Genomic DNA, 11935 nt, shown 5'->3' on the forward strand with positions numbered 1-11935 from the left:
AAATCGAAAAAGTTACCAAATTGAAAAATAAGTTACCAAATTACCAAGTTTGATAAATAAAAAAAAAAACCATTTTGGTGGTCTCGAACTACATATCGTCGCTTAAAACACTAAACCGCGTATTGTCATTCTGCAAAACCGCGTAACTGACATTTCCTGCCAAAAATTGGATTTGATCACCGAAGCTCTTGGCTCAAGCCTGAAATGCGATTGCTGTATAATAGAGCGAGCTATTTTGAAATACGAGTATTTTTACTCTCTACAAAATAATTAGTGCAACCTCACATAAGCGGTTTTGCATTATCTTGATACGCGGTTTTTCTTTATGTTGGTACGCTGTTCTGTACTTTAAACCAGGGTTGTTGCGAATATTCATATTCGCATTCGCAACCGCGGAGCTTCCGCATTAATATTAACATTCGCATTCGCTTTCGCATTCGGAATAATCAATGCAGAGCTTTGTTCTGACAAAATATATATTTTTTTCACTTTTATTTCAACATAAATTGATTAAAAGAAAAATACTGATAAAAATAAAATATTTCACATAAACAGGGTTGAAATTTTGAAATTCCTGTCCGTATTTGGTTTGTCCCAATAGTGTGAATACCCAAATATTTTTCTTTATCCCTATCACGGAAAATAATTTGTTGAAATTTTTCAATACACGATTGATATATCCATTGTACCGAGCTTTTGACTAAACTGTTAGACTAAACATATTTTACTTATCAAGCTTATTATTTGCATAATGAAATATCCAAAAATATAAATTTTGAGTTACATCTCTATATTATTAAACGAGCGATATGTGTACACATCAAATTTCGTGAGTACCTGGTACTCACACCTTTTTAAGAAGTTTCATTTCTATCACGGTGTACGGTGTGTACGGTGCAACACGCGCCTTTTTTGTTTTATGTATGTTACCGCATAAGTTTGGACCACTCAACCGATTTCGATAATTCTTTTTCTATCAGAAAGGTAGTGTCTCACATGTGGTTACATATTACTAATTTAGTTTAATGAAAAAATTAACGGTTTTCGTGAACTTTTATATGAAAATTGAAGTCGGTTGTGTTTTTGCTTAAGAATTACTTGTTATTTTGACAGTACGTATTATAAACAATTTATTAGTGTTGATACGCAACTTTTTAGCAAAATCAAAACCGACTTCAGCTCTCATATAAAATTTTTGAGTACCGTTAATTTCTTCATGATCCAAAGATCAGATCTCAACCAAATTATTATGGGAGCTTTCCTTTAAAAAAATAATTATAGAAATCGGTTAACGTGGTCTAAAGTTATGCAACATACATACAATGCTTTTTGCTATTGAGGCTGAAAGAAATTTATTTTTAATGTATCCGAAAATAGCTAAGGTAGTGTCCCAATCGTGGTTTGTTGAGGACTGGCTTATCGTATCGTCTATATTCGCACACCAGTGTAAAGGTAATTGTACGTTCTTCGAAAAATTATCAGGGGTATTACATGCAAAAGTGCGACCGAACGAAACGGTTTTCTTGTATACAAAACCTATGGAATTTTATAGCAAGTAAAATGGTATATAAATATAAATAAACGCGTTTTTTGGCATAACTTTGCGAAGAAAATTGGCACGACGCTGCAAATCGCATTTCGTGCATGGTATTGCAAGTTAATATCACCATTCCACTGGACTATTATTTTTGATGGAAATAATAAAAATCAACGATAATAATTTCCTTTGAGTAAAAAAATAAAACTCAAATCTTAATTACTTTTGATATATGTATAAAGGTTAAATTAAAAAAATAATAATCATAGTAAATTAGAGTATTGTTAAAACGGTTTTACGACGATTAGAACTAGTTGATTTTTTGGTTAAAATTAAAAAGATAAGAATTATTTTCCGTCCCTGCTGTTTACACCTAGCGCTTAAATGCATGCTACAGCTTCAGCGTTAACTATTGGGCTTCTTTTAACTGAATCGTTTCAACAGACACCGGTTTTTTCTATAGACGGTAAAATTAACTTTACAATGCATCCTTCGTTTTCGCTAATGAAATACTTCAGTTGTCATTTTCCAGTATCCAATTGAGCCAGCACAGGATATCGTAGTAGTTAAAACTTATCCCCTACCATTCTTAATCGCCATGGACAAGGATTTGTATTTTTTGACAGGATTGTGCTGCAGTACATAAACCTAGCGATACATTTTAATGGTTGCAGTAGCATCAGGCTCCTCTTATTCAACGAAAAACTTGTACTTTGAGGCAGAAAATGCGTGGGTAGTCATGACTAATGTGACCAACTATTTCATAGCTCAAAGAAGTACAGGTTAAGTTAAGTTAACGCCGATTACGAAATTTCGAACGCGGCTAATTTCGATCCCTGAAAGCTCAGTGTTTGTTCAAAAGTGCGAGGGTCAGTTGAAATTTCTAGTCTCAACGCATGAATACCAATCGCGCAATGGCTTGTCGGCCGCTGTGGTGTAGTGGTAAGCAGTGCGCGCTTCCACTCCGCAACGCCAGGGTTCAAAGCAACATCGAAAAAAGTATAGAAAAAGGTTTTTTCTTAACAGCGGTCGTCCCTCGGCAGGCAATGGCAAACCTCCGAGTGTATTTCTGCCGTGAAAAACAGCTTCTCATAAAAATACAATCGCCGTTCGGAGTCGGCGTAAAACTGTAGGTCCCTCCGCTCTGTGTGTGTTCTGCACGTCTTCAGATGCAGGAGCGCGCTGTTAGAGCCTTGGGGCTGCTCTTTTGTAGGGGCGTTTCATTCGGGTGTCCTCAGTAGACAACCGTCCTCTCGTTTGCAGCGGAGTACGAATTTCACGTATCTCGCAACTGCTTCCCACTTTTCTGCGCTGGAAATCATTATCCCAACTATGTTGTCCGGAGTAATGTCTCCGTGTCTTTCTTCCAACATTCTGCGCGAAATCAAGAAGTGTTCGCAGGTGAAGAATGTGTGGTACACGTTATCTTCGACGTTTCCACAGTAGTGACAGAACGGTGAGTCCACCCTTCCCATTCTATGAAGATATTCTCGGAAGTAACCATGACCGGTGAGGAATTGCGTCAGGTAGAAATCGACTTCCCCATGTGGTCTGTTCAGCCATGTTTGAAGGTCGGCTATCAGGGAGTGTGTCCATCGACCTTTTGTGCTCGCGTTCCAGTTTTGTTGCCACTGCTGGATCAGTTGCTCGCGCGCCCTTGCCGCGGCAGCTGCTCGACCTATCTCGGCACTGAGATTGTAAACCTCTTTTCGCTCGTAAGCAAGTAGCTCAATTGGCATGACGCCAGAAATAACTAGAACCGCGTCCGCGGACACTGTACGGTATGCAGAAGCAATGCGTAGTGCCCCTCTGCGCTGTACCGAAGACATTTGAACCCGGTATTTTTTGACTTTCAATGCGTCAGCCCATATTTCTGCCCCGTACAGGAGCACCGATTGGACCGCTGTCATCAGAAGCTTCCTGCGGCATGGCTTCGGGCCGCCCACGTTTGCCATCAGCCGGCTTAGAGCCGCTGTGCTCTGCGCAGCTTTTTCACATACTCCATGGATGTGTTCCCAGAATGTGAGTTTGCTGTCCAGCTTCACCCCTAGGTATTTTGTAGACCTAGAAGTCGTCACGGGTTGAGGTCCGACCATTATATTTATAATTGTTGGGATCCGTTTCCTGGTGAGGAGCACGATCTCCGTTTTGGCTGTAGCCAATTGCAGACCGTGATCGCTCATCCATCCACTGACGTTGCGCATGACCTGGTTTAGCTTGAGCTGTGCTAGCTGGACATTTCTTGCTGTTATGACGGCTGCCACGTCGTCCGCGAAGGCGACAAGGAAGGCGCTCTCCGGCATTTCCGTGCGCAACAGACTGTCATACGTGGCGTTCCAGAGGTCCGGGCCAAGTACAGACCCCTGTGCCGCTCCGCTGGTTATACGTCTCTTTCTCTGGCCTTGTGTTGTGTCGTACAAAAGCCAACGGTCTCTGAGGTAGTCCCGGATCATATCTAGCAAGTATGTTGGAACCTTGAATGACCGTTCCAAGGCCTCCAGCATATCGTCCCATCTTGCCGAGTTGAAGGCGTTCTTGACGTCCAGTGTGACTAGCAGCACTATTGGCCGCGCCTGGTGGCAGGCTTCTTCGGCCTTATGTACCGCCTCGACTACTTCGCCAATTGCTCCTATAGTTGAGTGTCCCTTCCTGAAGCCATGTTGTCGGGGTGAAAGGCCTCCCTCGCTTTCTATGGCTGACGTCAAGCGTATTTTGAGCAGACTCTCCATCATTTTGCCTGCTGTGTCTAGCATGCAGAGTGGCCGGAAGGATGAAGGAGAGTTTGGGTCCCCTTTGCCCTTGGGTATAAGCACCAGTCTCGCCTTCTTCCATTGGCTTGGGAAAACCCGGGCCCTAAGGCAGCTGTTGTACATGTTAAGCAGAAGATCAGGGCTCGTTTCCGCTGCTAACCTGATTGCCTCCGCTGGTATGCCATCTGGGCCTGGAGCCTTGCCGGCTTTCATGCTTCGCAGGGCTAGCTTCAGCTCGTCTGTCGAAAACAGTGGTGCCTCGGCTTGCTCCTCGACGAACACTGTGTCGGCTCTTAGTGGGTGTGTGGGAAATAGCGCATCCACTATATTCTTAACTCGGGCCTCATCCATCGCCTGTGATGATGTATGGAACTTTTTCATCACTATTTTGTATCCCTGGCCCCAGGGATCGCGATCCACTTCGTCGCATAGCGCTTTCCAGCAGTTCCGTTTGCTCTTCTGTATCTCGGCCCCAAGTGCTTTCTTTGCGCTTTTGTAGGCTGCTGCTCTGGTCAGCGCCTCGGGTCTACCACGAGCGCGCGTTGCGAGTCTCCGCATTCTATGGCAGGCCCTTCGCAGCTCAGCAATTCGGTCATTCCACCAGTATACCTGCTTTTTACCTGACCATGCTCTCCTCTGTGGCATTGAGGCTTTGCATGCCCGGTGAATGCAGCGCATAGTTTCTTCGACCAGCTTAGTACAAGACTCCCTGTTGTGGATCTCTCCCGTTGTGGGTGAAATGCCTTGGGAATCTGCTAGGAGTGACGTATCGAACTTGCGAACATCGACCCTAGACGGGTTCCATCCTGGTTTCCTGCGAGGGATACTACGTGTTTGCCCTCGCGTGATGTCAGTGACTTGGAAGGTGATGTAGTTGTGGTCGCTACCACTCAGGTCTTCCATCACTCTCCATCCGTCAGCCCTTCGGAGAAGGCTTTCTGAGACCAGGGTTATGTCGGGGATAGAGTATCCAAAACCCGGCCTTCGATATGTAGGGGTCGTTCCGGTGTTGAGGATGGTCAGGCCAATGCGGGCTGCCATTTCAAGGACCAGTCTTCCCCTGGTGTTTGTTTGGGGCATACCCCATTCCACGCCTCTTGCGTTGAAATCTCCAGCAACAATTATGTGGCCGGTTATATCGCGCAATTCGTCTTCAAGGTCTTCGAGCTTTCCCCTGAAGACAGGGACTGTGTCGTTTGGAGACAGGTAGCAGCTCACCACAGTGATTTGCGCCATTTTAACCCAGACGTAGCAGCGTCCTACCCCGCTGCTCTCTGCGCGATGGTTGGGGTTAGCAATCCATATCGCGGCCGAGCCTGATTGGTCAACATGCCAGGTTTCTTTTGTTCTATAGGGTTCACTGATGATGACAGCGTCTGCTCTTTGTTCAAGAACCAATTGGTCCAGCAGGTCATCAGCTACCCTACTCCTGTTCATATTGCCTTGTATAAATTTAATCATATTCTCCCAAGCTTTGTCTTAGCCTCAGCAAGGGCATCCCTGAAGGCCTTGCACGCTCCCGACCCGGGCAGGTGATGGGAATTTTTCTGTCCATCTCCTGCCGAGCACAGGTAGCAGCTTGGGCTTTCTTTACACGCAGAGGCTATGTGGCCCTGCTGACCACATTTCCAGCATGAACTGCTTCTGTCTGGGCCTTTGCATGCCGCCTTTTTGTGGCCATACCCCAGACAGCGGAAACACCTTTGGACATCCGCGCGCTCTCGGACGCGGCAGATAATCCAACCTACTCGCAGCTTCCCCTTTTCAATAAGAGTCCGGCCTGGCAGTTCATCGATTTCCACCACGGCCATTCTTTGTTCTCGCGAGTTTACAGCGAGGAGAGAGACGCGAAGTTGGCCATTCATCTTGTCTCCTAACTCCCCGCGTATAGCGTTCTCCACTTCTGGGGCCGTGGTTAGGCAGTCCATGCCCAGAACTTCTAGACGTAAACGTCTAGTGAGAATACGGGCGTCTCCAAGCTGGCCAATGGCAGTGCACACATTTTCCTTAAATGCTGTGTGGTTGCCACAGCGCTCCATTTCGATGAGCACGCCGCCTTCGCGGGTTTTCCGAACAGATCGAATTACGGTCTCCGTCTTCTCGGGTTGGAGCTTACCGCGTATCGTTCCCAGCACCTCTGCATAGGTTTTGCCTTCAGCTGGCTTAATTATTAATTTGGCGAGACTCTTCTTTTTTCTCACCCTCTTCTTTTTTTTGCGGCTGGTCGCCTCGCCCTTATTGACCAAGGGTTCACCTGGCGCTGGCCCTGGCTTGGGCTTTCTACTTTTTCCAACCGTTTTCCATTGATTGTCTGGTACGGTTTTCTGTGCATTGTTGTTATTATTGCCATTATTATTAGGATTATTAATAATAATGTTTTTACTACTATTATTATTATTAGCAGTAGTATTTTTCTTCTTTTCCGGCTCGCCTGTAGGGGAGTCGGATCGAGTTCGACCTCTCTTTTGCGAGCCAGGGCCAGCCTTCCGCAGCTCGGAAAGGGTAGGCCCCTTCCGGCGCTGCTCTCGGAGGTAGCTTAATATATTTAAGCTCTCCTCGATTTGGGCCATACCTGTTTTTATGTCCATGGACACATTCTTTTGCTTAGACACAGCGCTCTGCATCTTCTTCAGGACAAGCCGAATCTGGGCCAATTGCTCATCTTCATTGCCTTCGCAAGTTCCCAAGCTTGCGATGACATGCTTGTCGCTGTTTGCAGCAGCCGGCGTTTGAAGACGACTATCCCGGCTGCCGGGAGTTGCCGTTTGGCAAGGTGTAGCCTTCTGCGCCACGCCGGCGGCTTTCTCCGTGCTCGTGGTGCCGGAATTTGCCTGCAGAGGAGTTTGTGGCGGGGAGCGCACGACTCTACTGCTCTTCCTGAATGCGCTGCATTCTTCCTCCGTATCATCGACGTTCGTTTCGTTTTTTGGTTTTGTTTTAATCATTTCAGTCAATTGGGTCTCCGCTTCAAGCCGCTATCTCCACACGTAGCACAGTCGCTTTTAAGTGTCCCGAAGTTCCCTTCTCTCAAAGGAGCAGGCCATCGCGAGGGTTGACACAAGTCCTTATGGGATATTGTGTTCAGAGCCAAGACAGCGCAAAACCAGGAGTAAATCTCAACTGGACCTGTGCGGCCAACTAAATGGCGACGTGTATTGAACGTACTTGAAGACCTGCCAGGGTTTTAACGAGACGGAGGCGATCGCAGCATTAGCCCACCAGCCATTTCTGTGAGGTGTCACCCTCACATACTAAAGTGGCGGAATACTGCTCTCGCCAGCCCAATGTCAGACTAATCGTATACATGCTCCAGTATGCCATGAACAGGATCTAACTGGTCTCAATCCTGGGATGCTTTTTGGGGGGCGGCATCTGTTCGCCCGGACACAGGAGATTCATCAAGCATTTCTGATCTTTTAAATCAGGCCCTCGTCTCCTGCCGCTCTTGGTCTGGGACTGCTTATTGGTTATTCGCAGCTAACCTATCGGAGTAGGCCGTTCACGATCCGCCCTGTGTGACCCCGGTAAGGTCCTGAGCTTAGCCCTTACCTTACCCTTATTATTATTATTATTATTATTATTATTATTATTATTATTATTATTATAAACTAATATTTATAATTAGTCTATTCTGTAATATATCACAAATACTTAAATATCCAAATGTTCTATTCTCATTTGTCTGTAAGAAAACATTTTTCTGTAGACCAAATAAACAAATAAATAAATAAATATAAGAGACATACAGGCTTGAACTCTTGTTAACAGAGACTGCGTATATGAATATCGATAGTTAAACGCTTGTCAGTGGCCACCTACGGTCCCTTGAGCACAGCTGTTTGAAAATTCTGATAATATTTAATTTTAAAATTGTTGCAGGGTAATAATTCAAGCTGATGGCCAATTGCGTACAGGTTTCGACGTTGTTGTGGCCGCTTTACTAGGTGCTGATGAATTTGGTTTTAGCACAGCCCCGTTAATTGTCATGGGTAAGTATTTTTATTTTTCAGTTTCAAATTGTATGATAATAGTTGGCATATGGTCAAACACGGGTGAAAGAAATAAAAGAATTGCCTGATTTTGACCAGTTTTGGCCATATATCTCTAGTTTATTTAAATATTAGTATTTTTTTTGTAAAGTTCTAGCTAGTTATACAACAATCACCATATAAATGTAATGAAATGCAAGTTTCAAGTGCCTTCAAAATACCGTTGATTTTTGATTTTTTTTGCTGACCGTGTGACGAATTCCTTTTCATACAAACTATGTATGTTCACAATTTCTTTTATGGAAGAGAATGGCTAGCATCGTCAACAAAAAAATTGCCAGAAATCAACGATATTTTGTAGTCTCTTAAAACGTGCACTTTATTATACTAAAATTGAATATGCATAAAAGTGAAGAAAAAACTTAAATGTTTGTGAAAATTTATTGCATTTTTATAATTTGTGTACAAAGTGTGAAATGTGGATTTATATGGGTTTGTTGTATAACTAGCTAGACTTTTATAAAAAAAAATATTAGTGCATTTCATGAAATGTCGCATTTGTCGCAAAATTTGCCACCTTGCGATACAGCTGATTACTTTTGTATAGAAACTTTCTTGTGACAAAATTGCGACATTGCCATAGTATTTGAGCTGGCAATCATTGCAAAGTCAAAGTCGCGAAACCCATGTTTTTTTNAAAATACCGTTGATTTTTGATTTTTTTTTGCTGACCGTGTGACGAATTCCTTTTCATACAAACTATGTATGTTCACAATTTTTTTTATGGAAGAGAATGGCTAGCATCGTCAACAAAAAAATTGCCAGAAATCAACGATATTTTGTAGTCTCTTAAAACGTGCACTTTATTATACTAAAATTGAATATGCATAAAAGTGAAGAAAAAACTTAAATGTTTGTGAAAATTTATTGCATTTTTATAATTTGTGTACAAAGTGTGAAATGTGGATTTATATGGGTTTGTTGTATAACTAGCTAGACTTTTATAAAAAAAAATATTAGTGCATTTCATGAAATGTCGCATTTGTCGCAAAATTTGCCACCTTGCGATACAGCTGATTACNAATTTCATGAAACGTCGCAAATGTCGCGTTTGTCGCAAAATTTGCCACCTTGCGATACAGCTGATTACTTTTGTATAGAAACTTTCTTGTGACAAAATTGCGACATTGCCATAGTATTTGAGCTGGCAATCATTGCAAAGTCAAAGTCGCGAAACCCATGTTTTTTTNACGTTTATAAATAAACATGTACACGACACATTTACAAAAACGGCACTCAAGTACACAATACTTTGACAAAAACAGTACTAGACTGTCTCGCTTTGATTTCGGAATGCTTACACATTGAGATGTTAGCTTACTACCAATATAGAAGTATTACATATATGGTTTCATAGGCTTATTGATCAGTACTTTTATGTGCAAGAAAACACTGTCCACGTTTTCAGCCAACGTTTCGCTAAATTTCTTAGCATCTTCAGGGGTGTTTATTCTCCTTTTCTTCTCACATCAACATATAAATATACATAAAATTTAAAATTAGTAAGGACCTATAAAAATGTGTAAACAGTTCTACAAACAATAATAAAACAATCACAGGTTTTTAAAATTTTTTTCACTTATGAACATTTGTTGAAAGTTCACATACATATATAAACAAATAAACAACATTAAAACTTAAACTAATTGGTCCGCATCGATACCAACGTCGTGTGGTACACTTGTCATACTGTTTGGTTCTAGCTATAAACTTAGTAAATAGGCAGTCGCGATGTCATCCTTGTCTTCCTTTTTGTTAATTGTCTCGTCCCTCTTCTATAATATCCGTAAGCTCTCCAACGTGAATCTTGTTCTCTCCCTCTTGTCTTTGTCTGTGTGCCCGCTTGCTAATATGTGTTGTGATAGCGCCGTGTTGCCCCTCTTCTCCTTAATGTCCGCTTCATGCTCCTTTTCGTCGTTGCAATGTAAATTTTATTACATTTTTCGTGTTCACTTCCTTCGCATGTTATTTCGTACACTACGTTATTTTGTTGGCCATTTGATTTGGCCAAAAACCAATTTGACAAAATTTTGAAGGAAACTTAAAAAATTAGTCACATTTGATAGAGAACAATCCAAATATCATTTCCCAGCCCCCCTCACTTTTCTAACTTGCACAGCGAAAGTTCACCGTTGACCGGAAACATAATATAACTAAATTTTCGCTCTCTAGAAAGATCGTGACGTGTTTACGCTAATGTTTTAATTTCTGAATTTTATTCTTAAAAAGTAGTGATGGATCCGCATACAGAAGGTAATAATGCATTTAAGAGTAAATATTTTGTAATCAGTTTATTGAGAAAAAGTTCAATTGAAATGTAATGAACGAGTATTTTTTTGTTAATTTTTGTGAATATTAAGGAATTTGTTGTATCCCCGGGAGCTTAGAAATTTGGCTAATATAGTGTGAAAAGACTGCCCACAGAAAATGGCAGATAAGTGGTATTGCTTTACTTAGAAAACGTATTAAGGGAAAATCTAAAAACGCATCTAGTATATAATTACCAGGGAACGGATTTTATGGAAATTGCCTTTTTTTCTGCTAAAGAAATAGAGCATATTCGATTAAGAATGTCCACGATTTAGCTTTCCCTGATTCCATATATACACATTTGATGTTGCCTTTTTTTGCCTTTTTTAAGATATTTGCCTTTTTTTGCCCTTTCTACCTTTAAAAAAGTGATTATAGCATTTACAATTTTTTTTTAAGAATACAAAATATACACATGCCCATGAGGCTTATAGAAGCGCAGTGACCTCTTGCCAAATTGGTGTTGGAAAAATTCAAAGCCGTTTTATCAGCAAACGTAGGCTTAGAGACAATAAGGGGTGTGGATAAAATTGTAAAGGGCGGAGAAAACGCCCTTATTCCTGATAATATGAACATTTCAAACGTTCCATATTTAAATTGGGTTCCTCTTGTATCAACTTGCGTCAAGCGCACATTTAGTACATTCAAGGATTTTCTTCGCAAAAATCGTACGAAAATGCTGCCAGAAAACTTCAAAATGCATCTTGTGACTCAATGTTACTACAACTATACAGATTAAAGCTTTATGAGTTTGAAACTCGAAAGGATAAAATAGTCAAAGATTCAAAGTACAAATTTTTCATATAATGAAACTAGTTCGTAGTTTTTCGCTTTTTACTTGTAATATAAACATTTCTAAAATAAATATATTTTTTGATTGTTCTTTGTATTTTCGGTCTTTTTTTAGTGCTTTTTAGATGAATTTGAGGCCGCTGAACTAGAATATGAATCCACTTAATTTAAAAAATAAATAGTTTTCGAGATATAAGCAAAAGTCTAGGACCTTTCGGTCCTGTTGCTAGAAATCTTCGGTAATGTAATGCGAACGCAACTACAGTGACGAACAAAAGTATTGGCACAGTGAATTTTTCGCCATATATGCAAAGTTTTTTATTCTGATTTATTTTCGGCAATTTTTTATAAAAATATAGTTCATTATACACCTTCTTCTTCTTCTTTTTTGGCGCTGTAACGCCAGTCGTTTCTCCTCTGTGCCAACTGACGCCAATTGGAAACGCCAAGTGAAGCCAAGTCCTTCTCCACCTGATCTTTCCATCGCAGTGGGGGCC

The 11935-nt window shown here is 41.6% G+C and overlaps 1 protein-coding gene across 1 annotated transcript in view; it reads left to right on the top strand.

The window, feature by feature from the left end:
* LOC108360908 (glutamate synthase [NADH], amyloplastic) overlaps positions 1 to 11935 on the top strand; it is a 149652-nt gene that overhangs the window by 54623 nt on the left and 83094 nt on the right. The window contains exon 7 of the mRNA XM_017613371.1: positions 8167 to 8276. Within this exon, the coding sequence (XP_017468860.1) occupies positions 8167 to 8276 (110 nt within the window). The remainder of the gene's footprint in view (positions 1 to 8166; positions 8277 to 11935) is intronic.

Source organism: Rhagoletis zephyria, unplaced genomic scaffold, assembly GCF_001687245.7.
Source record: "Rhagoletis zephyria isolate East Lansing unplaced genomic scaffold, Rhagoletis_zephyria_1.1 Rzeph_scaffold_00652, whole genome shotgun sequence".
Classification (NCBI taxonomy): Eukaryota; Metazoa; Arthropoda; class Insecta; order Diptera; family Tephritidae; genus Rhagoletis; species Rhagoletis zephyria.